The 16,533-nt window shown below is 43.0% G+C and overlaps 1 protein-coding gene across 1 annotated transcript in view; it reads left to right on the top strand.

The window, feature by feature from the left end:
* The first annotated feature begins 1,460 nt into the window (after positions 1-1,460).
* Positions 1,461-16,533, top strand: part of FAN1 (FANCD2 and FANCI associated nuclease 1) — a 45,516-nt gene continuing 30,443 nt past the window's right edge. The window contains exons 1-2 of the mRNA XM_065411981.1: positions 1,461-2,113; positions 6,980-8,388. Coding sequence (XP_065268053.1) covers positions 1,995-2,113; positions 6,980-8,388 — 1,528 coding nt within the window. The 5' untranslated portion in view covers positions 1,461-1,994. The remainder of the gene's footprint in view (positions 2,114-6,979; positions 8,389-16,533) is intronic.

Here is a 16,533-nt window from a genome sequence, read left to right as displayed (position 1 = left end):
TTAAGTTTTTAATTTCTGGTTTATATACCCAGGGTACAATTGTATCTTTCAGCAGCTTCAGGAGTAGTTCTGTATCTCCTAACGTAAACTTATGTGGCTTCTTACATGAAGACATTTCTGCAGATTCTTCATTCCATAGCCATAAACTTTCCACTGCTTTGAAATTTGAAAGGTCTTCTGGTCAAGATGTTTTTCCTTATCAGTTTTGTTGACTTGCTTTACTTTAAATTGGTCAGTACTTCAAGGGCTACACTCCTCTTAAACATCTCTTTAGAAAGATGGTGCCTGTGCTCTAGGCCAGTTAGCTCACATGTGGTCTGATAGGTAATTTTTTTTTTTAATATTTCTTGTTATAACATGGCCTTTTATGAAGTCATAGTGCACTTGAAATCCCTTTCAAATTAATGAAGGAACAGCTCTTCCTTTCCCTTATAATGTATGTGATTTAGGTATTGTGAAACAGCTAAAGTGCAGGAACTTTCAAGCTTTTAGTTATTAAGGATAAATATTTTTCTGGCTTCAAAGACTTTCTCAATAGAGAGACTTTAAAACTGGGAGTTTTGGAGATCTCTCAGCTTCTCTTTTTGGTTGAATGATAAAGCATCCAACTTTGTATTTATCTTACACTTGCCAGATTCAGCCTCCCCCTGGAGATTCAAGACCAGCTGTTCATCTTTTAGGATTTGGAGCCTTTTTTCAGTCTCTTTGGAGATACTGTTGTAAGCATTTTTAATCCTTTCAACTCACAAAAGAATTTTCTAAGGGATGCAGCTTTAGATTTTCTTTATTTTTTTTCCCTTTTCTATTACTTTTCTTCCTTTTACCCATATTCCATCCCATACCTAATATCTATTAGAATAGTTTGTGATCTCAGCTTGGCCTTTGTATTACCACTCTGGTTTAATGTTGAATATCTTTACTGAACTTCTCAATGCTGGTCATATACTATATTTATTTGTTACAAGAGGTAAATAAGATTTTCTGAAATCCAAAATATGTAATGATTAGAGAATTACACCTGCATATGATAAAGCATTTTGTAGCTTTTTAAAATGTATTCTCTTTAATCCATAAAACTATCAAGGTGTTTTACAAACTGATTTAGGTCTTGATCCTGCAATGAGTGCATGGGTGGAGGGACTCAATATAGGACCAGACAAATCAGGACCCTGACTGCAATTGGATATGAATAGGCAGACCCTCACTGACTCTGAATAGTCTGTGCATAGGCAAGAGGATATGGTATCCCTGTACGGACTGATTGAAAGATTAGTACCTACATTATTATATCTGTATGTATTGCCTATCTTTAACTCTAGACTGCTCACAGAAAGTAAAAAAAACATGTGAAATTTAAAATCTGTAATATGCTTCTCAGACAAATAATAATGAGGCTGGCTCTTTACCAACAACTATGTATAAAAATAGTTACTCCAACACCCACATGCAGACCTAACACACAATGGCTTACGACAGGAGGAGAAGAATGCTTTATTAATTTGAGGTCACGTGGGGACTTTAACATAAGCAGAATGTAATTTGGCCAGAACACTAACATTTGCCCTCAAACCACTTTGCAAACACTGCAGTGTTTTAAAACAGATTTCAGCCTGGCCAGATGATCTACAGCTGCTGGGCCACATCATGCATTACAGATTATGTGCTGAATGATCTACAAAATGGCAGTGACATCAAGTGGGCATTCACCCATGAAAGCTTATGCTCCAATACTTCTGTTAGTCTTAAAGGTGCCACAGGACCCTCTGTTGATCTTTGGAAAAGGCAGCTTTCCCACACTGCTTTATCAACAAGCTGATAGGTGAGGGCGGCTAGGGCCCACCCTTTTCCCACGAGGCCGTTACCCGCCTCCCGATCCCCACGCACAACGTACAGGCCTGGGTCACACACAGGTACGTCAACAATAATCCCGTTTCTTGGTACTCGGCCTGCTGCATGTCCCTCTCCCGGCTGGATACGTGGGAGAGAGCGTGTTAATGGGACGCAGCCTGTACGAACGGAGGGTCATTTTCGCTGCCGTTTCCCCGGCCCTGCCGCTCCTCGGGGCTGGGGCTCGGGTGGCGCCTACAGCCCCGGGGGACAGGCCCACGGCCAGGTGCGTTGCTCTGTGCAATCGATCACTCCGGGCTCGGCTCATCCTGCCTGTGCCGGAGGGCTGGAGAGCGGTGATGGATGGAGAGTGCCTGGCCCTGAGCGGGGGTGAGTGAGGGAGCGGGAGGCCGCAACATGGCGCCGCTCCGGCTCCCACCCGCGTTGTGCTTGTGCCCCTCCCCTCCGAGCTGCGCTGGGCCGCGGGGTTGGTACAGGCTCTCCGGCCTGCCCACGCCGCACCCAGAGCCCTGCGCGATGACGTCACTGCACGAGGGCCCTGTGTCGCTCGCGGGCAGAGCCGCTTCCCCGGTTCCTGGGGGCGGGGCGGCTCTTCACCGAGGCTGATCCCATCGCTGCCTCGTTCCCTGCCCGGGGGCTAAGCGTCCCTTCTAAGCTCGCCGCTAGGGGACCCCAGCGAGCCGCCTCCGCGGCTCTGCCCGGGCTCAGGGGCCAGGTGACAGGAGGAGCAAAGACTTTCTGGGAAACCGCCGCGCCCTGGTCCCTGGGAATGGGACGGAGGCGCTGGGGCATGAAGGGACTCGCCGCCCTGCTAGTCTGGTAACGCCCGGGGGTCGAGTCTGTGCCGCCATCTCGCTGTGTGAGCTTGGTTAGTGCTTGGGCATAGTTTAGTTCCCACTCCCCATCAGCCGTTTGCCCGCGTTGTCGTGGGCCTTGCGGGATGGAAAATGGGATGGCAAACGGCCCGGGGTAGCCTCGGACTCTATTGTAACCGGGGCCGGATTCACTTTTTGTGGACCCCCTTGGGGAATAACTGTAAAAGGGGCCGGGGGTAAAAGCACAGTGGGACAGGAGCTAGGGTTGGTCTCTGGAGCAAGGGAGGGGTCAGGGGTAAACTGCAAGCGCAGCAGGGCTGGGGAGGGGGTAAACGGGATCGCCCCGCCCACATGGAGTGGGTACCTACCTGGTTCTGGCCCATTCTCTTTGTCTCTCTGTGCACTGAGCTGCCCCTCCTCCCACAGCAGCAGGACAGGTTCTCTTCCAGCCCTCTGGGGTGGGTGTTGGCAGTGGGAGGAACAGAGGCTAATGTGGTTATTCCTATAACCGGACATTTAGTTTCCAGTCAGCACTGCTAACCGGACACTCAGGTCCCATTTTCTACTGGAGTTTCCAGTCTAAAACTGGATACCTGGCAACAGGGATGCCAGAAAAGCCTGAGGGGGGGAGAGGGGCAAGCAATCATTTTTAAAAGTAAGAGGGCTAAGCCTTAAGGGGGGGGGGGCAAGTGGTGGATGGGCTAGGGAGTGGAGAGGAGCTAGTGGACAGGGCCATGTCTGCTGTACTGCCCAGGAAGGTTGGAGACTGTGGGGATCAGCTGACACAATATCCAGGGCCGGTGCAAGGATATTTTGCACCCTAGGCGAAACTTCCACCTTGCGCCCCCCTCTCCCCTCCGGAGCATCGCTTATTATAAATTTTCAAAAATGAATACAGCGGAGTCACATCTTACGCGGGGGTTAGGTTCTAAGGTCAGCGCGTAAGAGGAAAATCGCGTATAGTGAAAATTATCATAAAGTACAGTATACACTAGAACGGATCCTCAATCTACAGCACGCGTGCCAAAGGTGGCACGCGAGCTGATTTTTTTTTTTAATGGCAGGCTGCGGGTGCCGGCCACCACTGAGCCTGCTGCCAGCCGGGGTCCCAGCCGGTGATGCCGCTCAGCCTCCTGCCGTTCACCCAGGCCGGCAGGAAGCTGAGCAGGGCCGGAAGCCGAGACCCTGGCTGGCGAGAGGCTGGCAGCTGGAATACCCAGATTGTCAGCGGGCTGAGCAGGACCGGCGGCTGGGACCCCAGACCGGCAGTGGACTGAGCTGCTCAGCCCGGCAGCTCAGCCCGCTGCCGGTCTGGGGTTCCGTCCGCTGGCTCATGCCAGCCGGGGTCCTAGCCGCCGGTCCCGCTCAGCCCGCTGCCAGCCGGGGTCCTAGCCGCCGGTCCCGCTCAGCCTGCTCAGCCCGCTGCCAGCCAGGGTCCCAGCCACCGGATCCACTCAGCCTGCTCAGCCCGCTGCCAGCCGGGGTCCCAGCCGCCGGATCCGCTCAGCCTCCTGGCAGCCTGGGTGAACAGAACCCCAGGCCGGCGGATGGAACTCTGGGTGAACGGAACCTCAGACCGTTCACCCAGGCCGGCAGGAGGCTGAGCGGAGCTGGCTGGGACCCCAGGAGGCTGAGTGGGGTTGGCGGCTGGGACCCCGGCTGGCAGGAGCCGGCCCACTGCTGGCCCTGCTCAGCCCGCTGCCAGCTGAGTGAACAGAACCCCAGGTCAGCAGCAGGCTCAGCGGCAGCCGGGACCCGCAGCCTGCCATTAAAAAAAAAATCGGCTTGCGTGCCACCTTTGGCATGCATGCCGTAGGTTGAGGACCCCTGTTCTACTGTATACTGTACTTTATGGTAATTTTCACTATACGCAATTTTCCTCTTACGCGGTGACTTTAGAACCTAACCCCCACGTAAGATGTGACTCCACTGTAGTGTAAAAAAAAATTGGGGGGCACCGCTTTTTGGCACCTAGTGGTTACACCGGCCCTGACAGTATCCCCAGCCCAGGTGACGTGACAGCCAGTGGTGGATTTAGAGTTAGTGGGGCCCCCCCAGCCCTGTGGTCAGCTTCATTTTTGGGGCTCCTCCTTGGAACCCAGTAAAAAAAAAGAACATTCTCTCTTATCTTCCCCTGCCCCCGTTTTTAATTCTTTTTTTCTTCATCCTCCTCCCATAAGTAATAGCTAGTAAATGAAAATAAAGTGAGGTACCTTGATTGTTCTTGTAGTCTAACTTATTTTTCCACAGACCACTTGAAAATCACGGAGGGTCTCGACAGTCCACTTAATGATCTTTCCAAATATTGTACAAAAATGTTCGAGTACGGGGTCTGGCCAGGAGCTAGGGTGAGGGAGGGGGCTCAGGGTTGGGGTGTGGAGCGCTTACCTGGGGCAGCTCCTGTTTGGTTCTCAGGATGGGGGTGGGGATGTGGGGGGGTGCAGGAGTCAGGGCAGGGGGCTGGGTGTGTGTGTTGGGGATGCAGGTTTCAGGGCAGGGGCTGGGGGGCGTGAGGGGGGATGCAGGAGTCAGGGCTGGGGAGGTGTGAGGGGGATGCAGGAGTCAGGGCAGGGGGCTGGGGAGGTGTGAGGGGGATGCAGGAATCAGGGCAGGGGGCTGGGGAGGTGTGAGGGGGATGCAGGAGTCAGGGCTGGGGAGGGGGGGGTGCAGGGGTCAGGGAAGGGGGCTGGGGGTGTGTGAGGGGGTGCTGAGGAGGTGTGAGGAGAGTGCAGGGTCAGGGCAGGGGGCTCAGGGTGTGTGAGGGGGTTCTGGGGGTGGTGTAGGGGGGTGCAGGCGTCAGGGCAGGGGCTGGGGGTGTGTGTGGGGGTGTAGGAGTCAGGGCTGGGGGCTGGGGAGGTGTGAGGGGAGTACAGGGGTCAGGACAGGGAGCTGGATGTGTGTGAGGCAGTGCAGGGGGCTGGGTGTGTGTGGGGGTGCAGGAGTCAGGGCACAAACTGATATACACACAAAAAACAAGGTCCTGATTCTGCAAACACATGCATTGAAATCAGTGGAGCTACACAGGGTAGTAAAGTTGTGTGTGTGCATAAAAGTCTTTTCAGGATTGGTGCCTAAAGCCACCTGAATAATGGATTTTAAAAGTTCTTTCATTTGTAATAACCTATAGTGGTGTTAATAACAGGTAAAGAATCTTGTTTGCTTACAACATAGGATTTTTTTAAATATTGACAATGCCCCTTCAACCGCTTTATGCTTAATTTTCTTCATTTGTCAAGCAGAGATGACACCCATCTTAGAAAAGCATTTTGTAATGCCTTACTAATGCTAAAGTTACATTTAGAATGTCGGTCATAACTGCATACAGCTTAGGTGTGAAGGAACTGAAATGTTCAAATTTGGATGCAGCTCTTCGGAATTTAGAGCCAGGCTGGTTCTGCATGAGAGGATGGGAGGGGGCCAGCTTCTCTGTGTTAGTCTTATTTTTCACTCCCCTGGTGTTTGTCTCTTCTCAGATGTGTGAAGATTTCTCAAATACATTGATGCAACTTTGTGGCCTCCCAGAATGGAAAAGTTTGGCATAGTTATGCTTGGACGCCAGGTTGACAGGGTGCACTCCAAGAGCAAAATATAGCTGTTGGTGGAGTCTGTAGGGTGCAGCTATACTCATCCTCTGACAGTTTTTTAGGATATTGGTGAGCGCTAATCCCCAAATATATATGTAATTTAAGGGCCAAATCCTCAGAGTTGCTGACCATTTGCAGCTGAAGTGAGCAGGAATTAAAGATGCTCCTCAAGTGCTTATTGCCTCATGATTTGGGCATACATGCAGCCTAAAGCTCTTGATGTGTCTGGGTCAGAGTGCAGACACTCCTGTTCAAAGCAGATCTTGAAATGTTAATTGAGGAAAGAGTATTGTAAAAATGAGTATTGTAAAAATGTTTAGTTAAACACAACTGCATTGCTCAACATGCTAGGTTATGTCCACTGATGGTGCAGAGTGAAACATTAATGGGATAACGTAGCCCACGAAAGCTTATGCTCAAATAAATTTGTTAATCTCTAAGGTGCCACAAGTACTCCTGTTCTTTTTGCGGATACAGACTAACACGGCTGCTACTCTGAAACCTGTCATTAATGGGATAGTAATAGCACAGCAGGCTGAGGAGTAAATTATTCCAGACCTGTACAGTCTTTTTCTTATCTGCACTGTTCACATTGGTGATGTTTGGCGGTTAATAGATTTTCTGTTCAGTAGACTCAGAATTGTTCTTAAGTTTCATATATTTTCTTGCAGGCAGGGCAGAAGAAACCGGCAAATAACATGAAGCCAAGAAAACTCTTTTTAATGATTTCAGAATAAGAAAATATCAGTCAAATGAAGCACCCCATGCAGTGGACGTGCTTTTTAATCCCATAATGTCGGAAGCCACATCTCCAGAAAATAAAAGACCCCGGAGAAGCTTGTCCCTCAGTAAAAACAAGGAAAAGAATGAAAACAAGAAAAAGAATGAAGCAGAAGATAAAGGAGCACCTCCCACACCTTCAGCTTCTTCCTCTATCCTTTCTTTTTTTAACAACACTCCCCCTGCCAAAGTCACCTGCCCTATGTGCGGGCAAATGGTGCCAAGGTATGGGATCAACAAGCACATAGATGAAATGTGTCAAAAGAATCATGGGGATGGTGCAATGATTCTAGTTGATTCAGGATTTGACTGTTTTATGAATGAGGGCCCATCAGGTATAGATCTGAACACTAGTTCCAGCCCATACTTTGCAAAGGAAGCTTCAACTCCAGAGAAAAATATGAGTATCTTTGAAAGCAACTTGTTGAAAATGAGAGCAGGTGCAGGACAGCAGACTAGTCCTTACTTTAAGAATAATAATGCTCCAATGTGCAATGTTCAGAATGGGCCAAGGGTGCAAATGGTTAAAAGTATCTCTTTGGGCAACTTGTCAGCTAAACTGTCCAGAAGGCACCGTATCCAGAATAGACAACTGATAGAAGAAAACAAGAGGAATTCTTCATCTCAAGCTGTTCACAGTGTGTGTGACAATGCTGCAGAATGGGGTGATGGAGAGACTTGTGCTGGGGATGGCTCTCAGAAAGAGAATCACTTTGTTCTGGCAGGATTCCAAAAGCAGCATGTCCCAAAAGACAGTTTAACAAAAGAACTTGAAAGTCAGGGAGAAACACGAGAATGTGATAAAGAGACTCTTGTGGGTTCTGTTCATGGATTAGTATCCTCAGTTAGCATTGTTGCCAGGGAGCTAGTGCCTGCTGCAGGGAACACTGAGAAACACAGTTATTCTGAAGGCATGGTGCCTAATCTTGGCAAACATACAACACATCCAGCAAGTTATAATAAAGTAGAGAGATCTGATGGTTCAGAAGCCAAAACTCAGTTCTCTGTTAAGGATATTCCTTCTTCAAGGACACAAGTGATGTATGAGAGCCATACAGAAAACTGCCCAGTGACAGATAATACAGGAACACTTCCTATGGAAGTTCATGAAAACTTAAGGAATGAGATGATTTATCATACTTTCTCAGAACCTATGCAAGAGGTGGATTTTCAGAGTCCTGCCAGTTACATTTTAGACAAAATAAGTGGTGCATTTGGTTCTGCGTCTGACTCTTTTGGTCACCCATATTATCTCCAGAATTTCCTGATGGTACTGCAAGTGGTCTTGGAGAATCATGATGATCTGAGACTCTTTGATGAGCAAGACACCAGCACTATCACAAAGTTCTACCAATTGTCAGGTATATTTTACTTTAGTCGATTTATTGTTGTGTTGAGTGTCCACTAGGTACTTTGCTATTGCTACCGATTTTACATGGAAGACGCTCTGTTGCTATGGTGATAGGCAACAGTATAAAACCCTAAGGTAGCTAGTGTGAGGGGGAATCCTCCCTTTACCCCTCTCCCAAAAATACAAACAAAAAAGAGAAACAGCAACAACAGTGATTAAACCATGCTTAATAATCCTTATATGGGAAAGACAAGGTGGGTTAGGTAAAAGGTCTTATTGGACCAACTTCTGTGTGGTTTCTGTATGGGTGAAACTGGACAGTCAGTATGCTCTCAAATGAGCTCTCGCAGAAAAACGATAAAAGACAAAAACACCACATCATCTTTGGGCAAATACTTTTCATAAAGTGATCACTGCATATCTGACCAATCAGTCTTCGTCCCCAAGGGAAACCTGTACAACGCCTTCAAAAGATGAGCCTGGGAACTTAAATTCATAATTCTGCTAGATACTAAAAATCATGGTCTCAACAGAGATGCTGATTTTATGGCTCATTACAACAATTTGTAACCTACTAACCCTCCTTTGTCCTATGATTGCAGAGAGGTTAATTGCCCACTTCATTTTAAGTGGTTTCTTGCAACTTCTGTTAACTCCTTATGCTTAACCATCTGTCCCACCTTTTATTTAGTTGTGACACTCTGGTTACCTTTCCCAGACATGAAGAAGAACTCTGTGAAGCTCCAAAGCTTGTTTCTTCCACCAGCAGAAGTTGATCCAATTAAAAGATACTACCTCACCCACTTTGTCTGTCTCATATCCTAGGCCAACATGGCTATAACAACATTACAAACAACTTATATGGGAAAGTAAATTTCATTTTGACCCAGTGAAATTTGTATGAAATAAAGATAGATTTAATAATCTATCCTTGCAGAATTCCATAGCATCATGTATAAAACATTGTTTTGAAGTGAAAAGCAATTTGACTTTGGTTTCTGTAAAATATATAAAAGTTTTGCTAGGAACTGATAAGAACATGTTGTTATGATATTTTCTAAACCTTGTAGAAATATTTTGAATTCTGGAGTGTAAAACCCTCCACATTTTGGAAGTTTGGATATGACCCATACTGCAGGATAGTCTCCTCTCTAATCAGAATGTGGGGTTGGTGAATATCACAAGCACTGGGCTAAAAGGAGAACATCACCCAGATTGAGGCTATCAACCTTCAGTCCTGCACTCCTGAATTATACTGTACTGTGTATGTAGAACTTTCTTTAGTCTGAGTGGCTGGACAGTATGAGGGAAGTTGAGGTCTACATGGAATTCTCTGGTCTTATGGGATGCTCCATTTTCTGTCTACCTGCAGTGGTCATAATCTCTCTGTGTCCTCCCACACTTAGTTGCACCTGTGTTTAGGTCCAAGCAATCTATCAGAATGGTGGCAGTCTGCAGTGAGGGCAATCTACAACAGTTCTATATATATCGTAAACTACTCCCTTACAGACTGTGGAGGATGAAATCCTAGCAACTCTAACCTTCTTGCAAGTAGAGGTAACCAGCATTCTGGTGTCTGTTCAGATGAGAGTAACAACTAGCAGCAACCAAGATGTGAGTAGTGGCGATTATTGACATCAGTAGCACCCCTTTCCCTCCAGAAACTTCAGACTGGAAGTTATGGGAGTTCCCATTGCTCCCCATCTGTTTTTTGCTGTTCTCTCTTGAGGACACTGCTCAAAGTGAAGCTGGCACCTGGACATGTTGACAGATAGCTATTGAGGGCACTTAATAACAAATTTCCAAAGTGCTTAAGTTTTGTTGTATTTTTGCGAGATCCCAGTGTAATGTTTGGCTCCCTCACCATGCACATTAGATTTGGGTGCATAATAGGTATGTGCTCATGCAACACTAGTGTATGCTTGAGCTGAGTGCACACAAGTGCCACTTAGTTACATACAGACTTCTTTGAAAATCTGAGCCTGAAAGCGTTGAACTGGCTGCACTAACTAATGAATTGTGTTAACTCATTTTGGAATAACTAATGGGCAAAATGCTTCATTATAATTCAGAAGGGGAAATATTTCCCCTAATGGAACCTTTTGTATGTTCAGTTCTTTTGCATTGCTATCTATAGTGAATTATTCACATTAATTTTCTTTTTGTGCTAGTATAAAAATCTCTCTCGTGATTTTTTTTTGTTTCACTTTTCAAATTAAAATAGAAGTAAACTGGCTGAATAAATGCTGTTAATGGACCATGACTCCAAAGCTGTTACTTCTTTATCCGTTTTAATATTTTTCTAAAAGTCCTAAATGATCTTAAACTCTGATGGATGACACAATAGTAATACAAAGAAATCTATGCAGATCCAGAATTTTTGGATAGGCACCCTCTGACGTCATCACAGAAAGTAGGAAGCTTTCATTGAACAATTTATTAATGTTCATCTCTTGGACTGAAGGTTAATACTACACATTTTTTGTTTCACTTGTTTGACATCACCAGGTGCTTAATACCAAACTGGAGCTGGATGACTGAATATGAAAACATTGGTTCATGCTTGTTAGGATGAGTAGTCTTGTGGCTGCAGTTCATATACATACCTAGTTTGTAAGGTTTGTTTCTTACTTAAAGATCTGAATCTATACATACCGCTATAGACAATGCAGTAATGCAATACAGATCTTTTTGTCACTAGAGGAAGAGGGCAACATTTTCATAATTAATTTTATATATAATTTTAAAGAATTCATAAATGAATGGAGAAGACACATAATGGGAATGTAAGAAGTGAACAACAGATATGGAGATACTTTAGACAATTTGCTGTTTGAGAACTTTCTCTTTCTCATTTAAATGTGTATGTGGTGTCATCTTGAAGATATGGTAAATAAGTAAAATAGAAACACACAAAAAATGGATTGATATTCCTGTCTGATGTTACAAGTTGTGTAAATACAGTAGTAGGGTGAAAATCAAATTAGTTACTGTAGAAACTCTGGAATCAACCCCCAGAATAGGTCATAACAGTTCCACTTGCTCTTTTATACAGAAGTAGCCTTCTTGTCTTTTGCAGTGTGTAATCCAAACAGTTTTTCCCCAGTAGCTCAGGGAACATAGAATAAGTGTTACCACAAAGCAATGCTGATAAATTATCTGTTGTGCCCCAGCATTGTAGTAAAATGTGATCTCCTTTTCTCTAGGAGATGGAGTATGATGACTTACTGAGAAGTGTTGCTGTGAGGAAGTGACTGGATAGCATTAAAGCAACAGATAATGGATTGTACAGAAGCTACTATAAAATTATAGAATCTTCAGTTTAATATATTTTGTCCAATATTTGTTAAAAGTTCAGATCAACTCATTGCCTGTTCCCTATTATTAGATCTTGCTGCCAAAGCCTGTGTTGTCATTCAAACAAATACAGGGTGGATAAAAACCAATGCTTTTTTTAATTGGATTTTTTTAGTTTAGACTCAATACATTTTTCTTAAAAAAGAAACCTATTTTTAAATTAAATTTGAAATTATGATAACCTATGTTACGGCCGTACTATTATCTATTAAAATAATTTAAATTAAATAAAAAAATAAGTAGTATCTTTTACTGGTAAAGTTTTAAAGAAAGTTAAACTACTGAACTGCTGGATGTCACTGATCATGCATCCAAAAACAGAGTTTGTTGAAGTGCTAAACCAGCAGTAGTCTCTTTTTGTAGGTGCAGAGAGAATATTTTCTTCATTTCAGTTTATCCAACTAGTTCTGTTCAATGTTAATTCAAAGTTGAGAACCTGTTTGGCAGTTGAAAATACAGGAAAGCTTGCTTTTCTCTTCCAGTCCAAGAATGAAAACTAGGTATGAGAGGATAAGGCCTACTAATTCTAAACCTTGAAGGACATGGTAACCAGAAACAATACATTAAGTTCACTAACTAGCGATAATACTACTTTTGTGTATTAATTCAGTTAGTTTTAAATTCAAAACATGTTTTTATAATTTTTTTTCTTGTATATCCAGCACATTTAAGGTACTTTTATTTAAATAATAATATTTTTTTAAAAGCTGGTTTTGTGCCTTTTTAATTGCATTTTGACACAAATCACAATTTAAAAAATTAATAATCTAGTAGATAAGAAATGCCTCATTCACCATTTTCGATGTAATAAATTTAGGAATCTGCATAAATGTATGTTAATATTATATAATTGCTTAAATAAATGTGTATAGATCTACATATCCTCTTGATTAGCAAAAAGTAGTACCAAATTTAGTGTAAAGACTATATTTTGTTGCAAATCACCATGGTTTTTAGGAAAATAACTTAAAAGTACAAATGGAAAACAGGATTGAAGTTTATTATTTAGATGAAAGTTTCCTGCTTGCTGATTTAAATGATGATTAAAATTAGTAATTTACATGGCTTTTATTTAAATCAGTCCACTCTCGTGCAAACTCATGCTACTTCAATAAAACTGTGTATTGGAAAAGGCAGTTTTCTTGTTGCTATATACACATGTAATGTATTAGTTAAGCTATTTGCATGGTATGTATACTTCACTAATTAATTAGTTTCTGCTAAAATGCATGTCTGATTTCTGCAGTTGATGGTCTTTGTTATATGGAAGTTTATTAGCACAAGTCGATAGAATGAGTTAGGACAGTATTGCTCCACTCCAGTAATAATTCATTTTTACAGGGTATGGTTGCTCTCTGTTCTGCAGTGAGCTTTTTTAGCTGCAGTGATTATTATGTAGGAGAATTAATGTATTTTTAAAGGTAAAATTCCTTTTAAAACAACTTTTCATTCCTCCCTCTCCAGCCCCAGCCTTTACAAAAAAGAAAGTGTTTTATGTTGGAAATAGGTTGTTAACTATCCATTTGTTTAAGCAAAGGATGCAAAAAGTCAAATATTCTAAAGAAATGCTCATATACTGGTTAGGTATTTCCTGGTCTAAATGCTCATCATTAAGCAGTTTTCTGTAGCGTTGTTAGCTTTGCTAAATGTTGAGCAGCTGAAAACCTGTGAGTTGTTCTTGAGTTCTAAAATAATATAGCAGCAGTTAGTGTAAAGGTGCGTTGCCAAACTCTGTAGGCTTAAAACATGTCCTACTTTGTTTGGAGAATCTTGGCAAGGAATGTTTTCTATATTTTACTTAACATTTAAAAAAAAATCTATATCTCTATTGGAAAAATTAAAATACCATTTTGGTAACACTCCTTAATGCACTATATGAGCTCCTCATTCTAGTCTGCAGCCAAATGACATGTGCCAGTCCTGGAGTAACACATGTTCCTATAGACCTCACTGGGTACTAATAAACAGTCAGAAAACTAACAAAGCAGATATGATTGCATTTTTAATGAAGCATAAATGGCAGTGGAAATAATCACCATGTAATCACTTTCCTCAGGCTTTTCGCATCTTTTCCCAATCATATTTTCACTTAAAGCAAGATCGTTAGTTTCAGCTGAACATCTGAAACTGCTTTTCATGTGAGTGAAGCCATCTTATTAACCATAGCAACAACAACAAAAAACCTACCCCCAAGGTTATGTGCTGCAGGTTATGTAAGGCTTGAGTAGAAGTATTAGCACCGGACCTTTTATTCTGCTGTCTGCCTTTCAAATCTCTTTGAGATAAAGCCATCTTTCCACTATAGTTACCGAATTTCAAGCTTAGTTTTGTCATTTTCCATGGGGGGTAAGAGTGGGTAGGATGCTGTTGTGCAAGTCAGCATTCTCGCTCTCTCTGTCTCTGATTTGCGAAGAATCAAAGACACTTCAAAGAAACTGTAATACCACTGGGGAAGTGACAACTTGGGCCTTTGAATATATTTCTCCCAGTGGAATGATCCATCTAATTTATTGAAAGAGACATCAGACAAAAAAATGTCTGGAGGAGAGAAGTAACTTTACAGTCAAAAGAAAAGTTTAATAAGCATGTATAAGTCAGCTGCCATTTTCTAATTACATCAGAACTAATAGTGTTTAAATTAATATGTCTGCTTTTATTATTGATCAGTTATAGTTGAGCAGGAACAGACAGTGGTAAACAAGTTAGTAGCTCATCAGGAGTCAGAGCACTACGTGCATGCAGAAGGATGCTGAAAGTAAACACATTTTAAATCCACCAACCAGACAACCTTCTATTAATGAGTTTTTTTTAATATCCAAATTAAATTATGGGCAATGTTTTTGTGTAATTTTTGCATATCTTTCATCTTAGTGAGAAATAAATTAATTTCCTGTTCTGAAGTTCCTATATAATCACACTGCTGCACTGTTAGATTCTCCCAACACATATGAGTAACTTTACATGTGCGAGTAGTTCTAATGTGGGACTTCTTGTATGAAGAGTTACTTACCCTTTTAGTAAGTGTTTGTTAGCATCAAGTTCTAAAAATGTAAGATCCTTGGAGCAGGGACCTGGTCCTATGTTTACAAAACACCTTGTACACCTACGGCATATAAATGGATAGTCATTGGTCGTATTTCCTTTTGTTTGTTTGAGTCTTTCACATAGCAACAGAGGAGAGAACTTTTGTTAAATAGGAAAAGTTTATCGTAAAACGAGAAAAAATGTCACAGTGCAAGCAGGTGCTATACCTGAAGCTACTTCTGTTTTTTTAAATGATTAGATTTCAAATTGACTATATCTTTCAAGGGCAGGTTAATGCCAGCATTATGTGGTTTACCTTGCATTCTTCAATATCTGTAGACCAGTGTTTCCCAAACTTGGGACGCCGCTTGTGTAGGGAAAGCCCCTGGTGGGCTGGGCCGGTTTGTTTACCTGCCGCATCCGCAGGTCTGGCCGATCGTGGCTCCCACTGGCTGCGGTTCGCTGCTCCAGGCCAATGGGAGCGGCAGGAAGCGGCGCGGACCGAGGGATGTACTAGCCGCCGCTTCCAGCAGCTCCCATTGGCCTGGAGCAGCAAACCGCGGTCAGTGGGAGTCGCGATCGGCCGGACTGCGGACGCGGCAGGTAAACAAACAGGCCCGGCCCACCAGGGGCTTTCCCTACACAAGTGGCATCCCAAGTTTGGGAAACACTGCTGTAGACAATAAGGAGCTATTTGGATAAATGTGATTTTTTCCTATTTTTCAGCTAAAGCAAAGATCCAAATGCAAAATGTCATAGTTAGAGACGTCAGATGGATTTATGACACTTCTTGGAAGACTTTTGTTCTGTGCAAGAGTAAACGGATTGAAATAAGATGTATTTTTACTGGTGACAGATCTGGCTCTGATATTTTTCGTGCTGAAAGAAAAGCAAACCCTATTTGCTTTGACTAGCCATCTGAAAATTTGAAATATAAGAATTGTTTCTCAGTAGGAATAAATGGTAAACCTACTTGAAGATACATTACAAAAATTTTCAAGTGTGTATGGAACTTGCACATTAAGCCAAAAATAGGATATTCCTTCTGTAAAGTCTGATCCAAAAAACCTATTGAAGTCAATAGGAATGTTTCCGTTGACTTCAGTGGGTTTTCGCTAAGACTATAGTGCTAATCCTATACATTAGCGTCATCTTGGTTAAAAAAGTGATTAGAAAACTAGATCAGGCTTGGACAGCCAGAGTGAGGCACAGTATAGCCAGAAGTGTGGTTCTACTCTGAAGTGTCTGTAAAAATGGCATATTCTTACTCAAAAGACTTAGTCCAGGGGTAGGCAACCTATGGCACACGTGCCGAAGGCGGCACACAAGCTGATTTTCAGTGGCACTCCTGCTGCCCGGGTCCTGGCCACTGGTCTGGGGGGGGTTCTGCATTTTAATTTAATTTTAAATGAAGCTTCTTAAACATTTTAAAAACCTTATTTACTTTACATACAATAGTTTAGTTATATATTATAGACTTATAGAAAGAGACCTTCTAAAAACGTTAAAATGTATTACTGGCACGCGAAACCTTAAATTAGAGTGAATAAATGAAGACTCGGCACACCACTTCTGAAAGGTTGCCGACCCCTGACTTAGTCCCTGGGTGTATTTGGAATCATCTCCGTTTAAGTTAGTGGCGGTGGTGCCCTGAGTTAACTGTGAGGGAAAAACTTCTCTCTAAAACAATACTCTATTCTTGTTAGTTGCCCCAGGGTCTGAGTATGTGCAAGGTTTGGTTAATTTCCAGCATCAATTAAATTTTATTTATCCT

This window comes from Emys orbicularis, chromosome 10, assembly GCF_028017835.1.
Source record: "Emys orbicularis isolate rEmyOrb1 chromosome 10, rEmyOrb1.hap1, whole genome shotgun sequence".
Lineage (NCBI taxonomy): Eukaryota > Metazoa > Chordata > Testudines > Emydidae > Emys > Emys orbicularis.
This window is presented reverse-complemented; position numbering and strand designations above follow the sequence as displayed.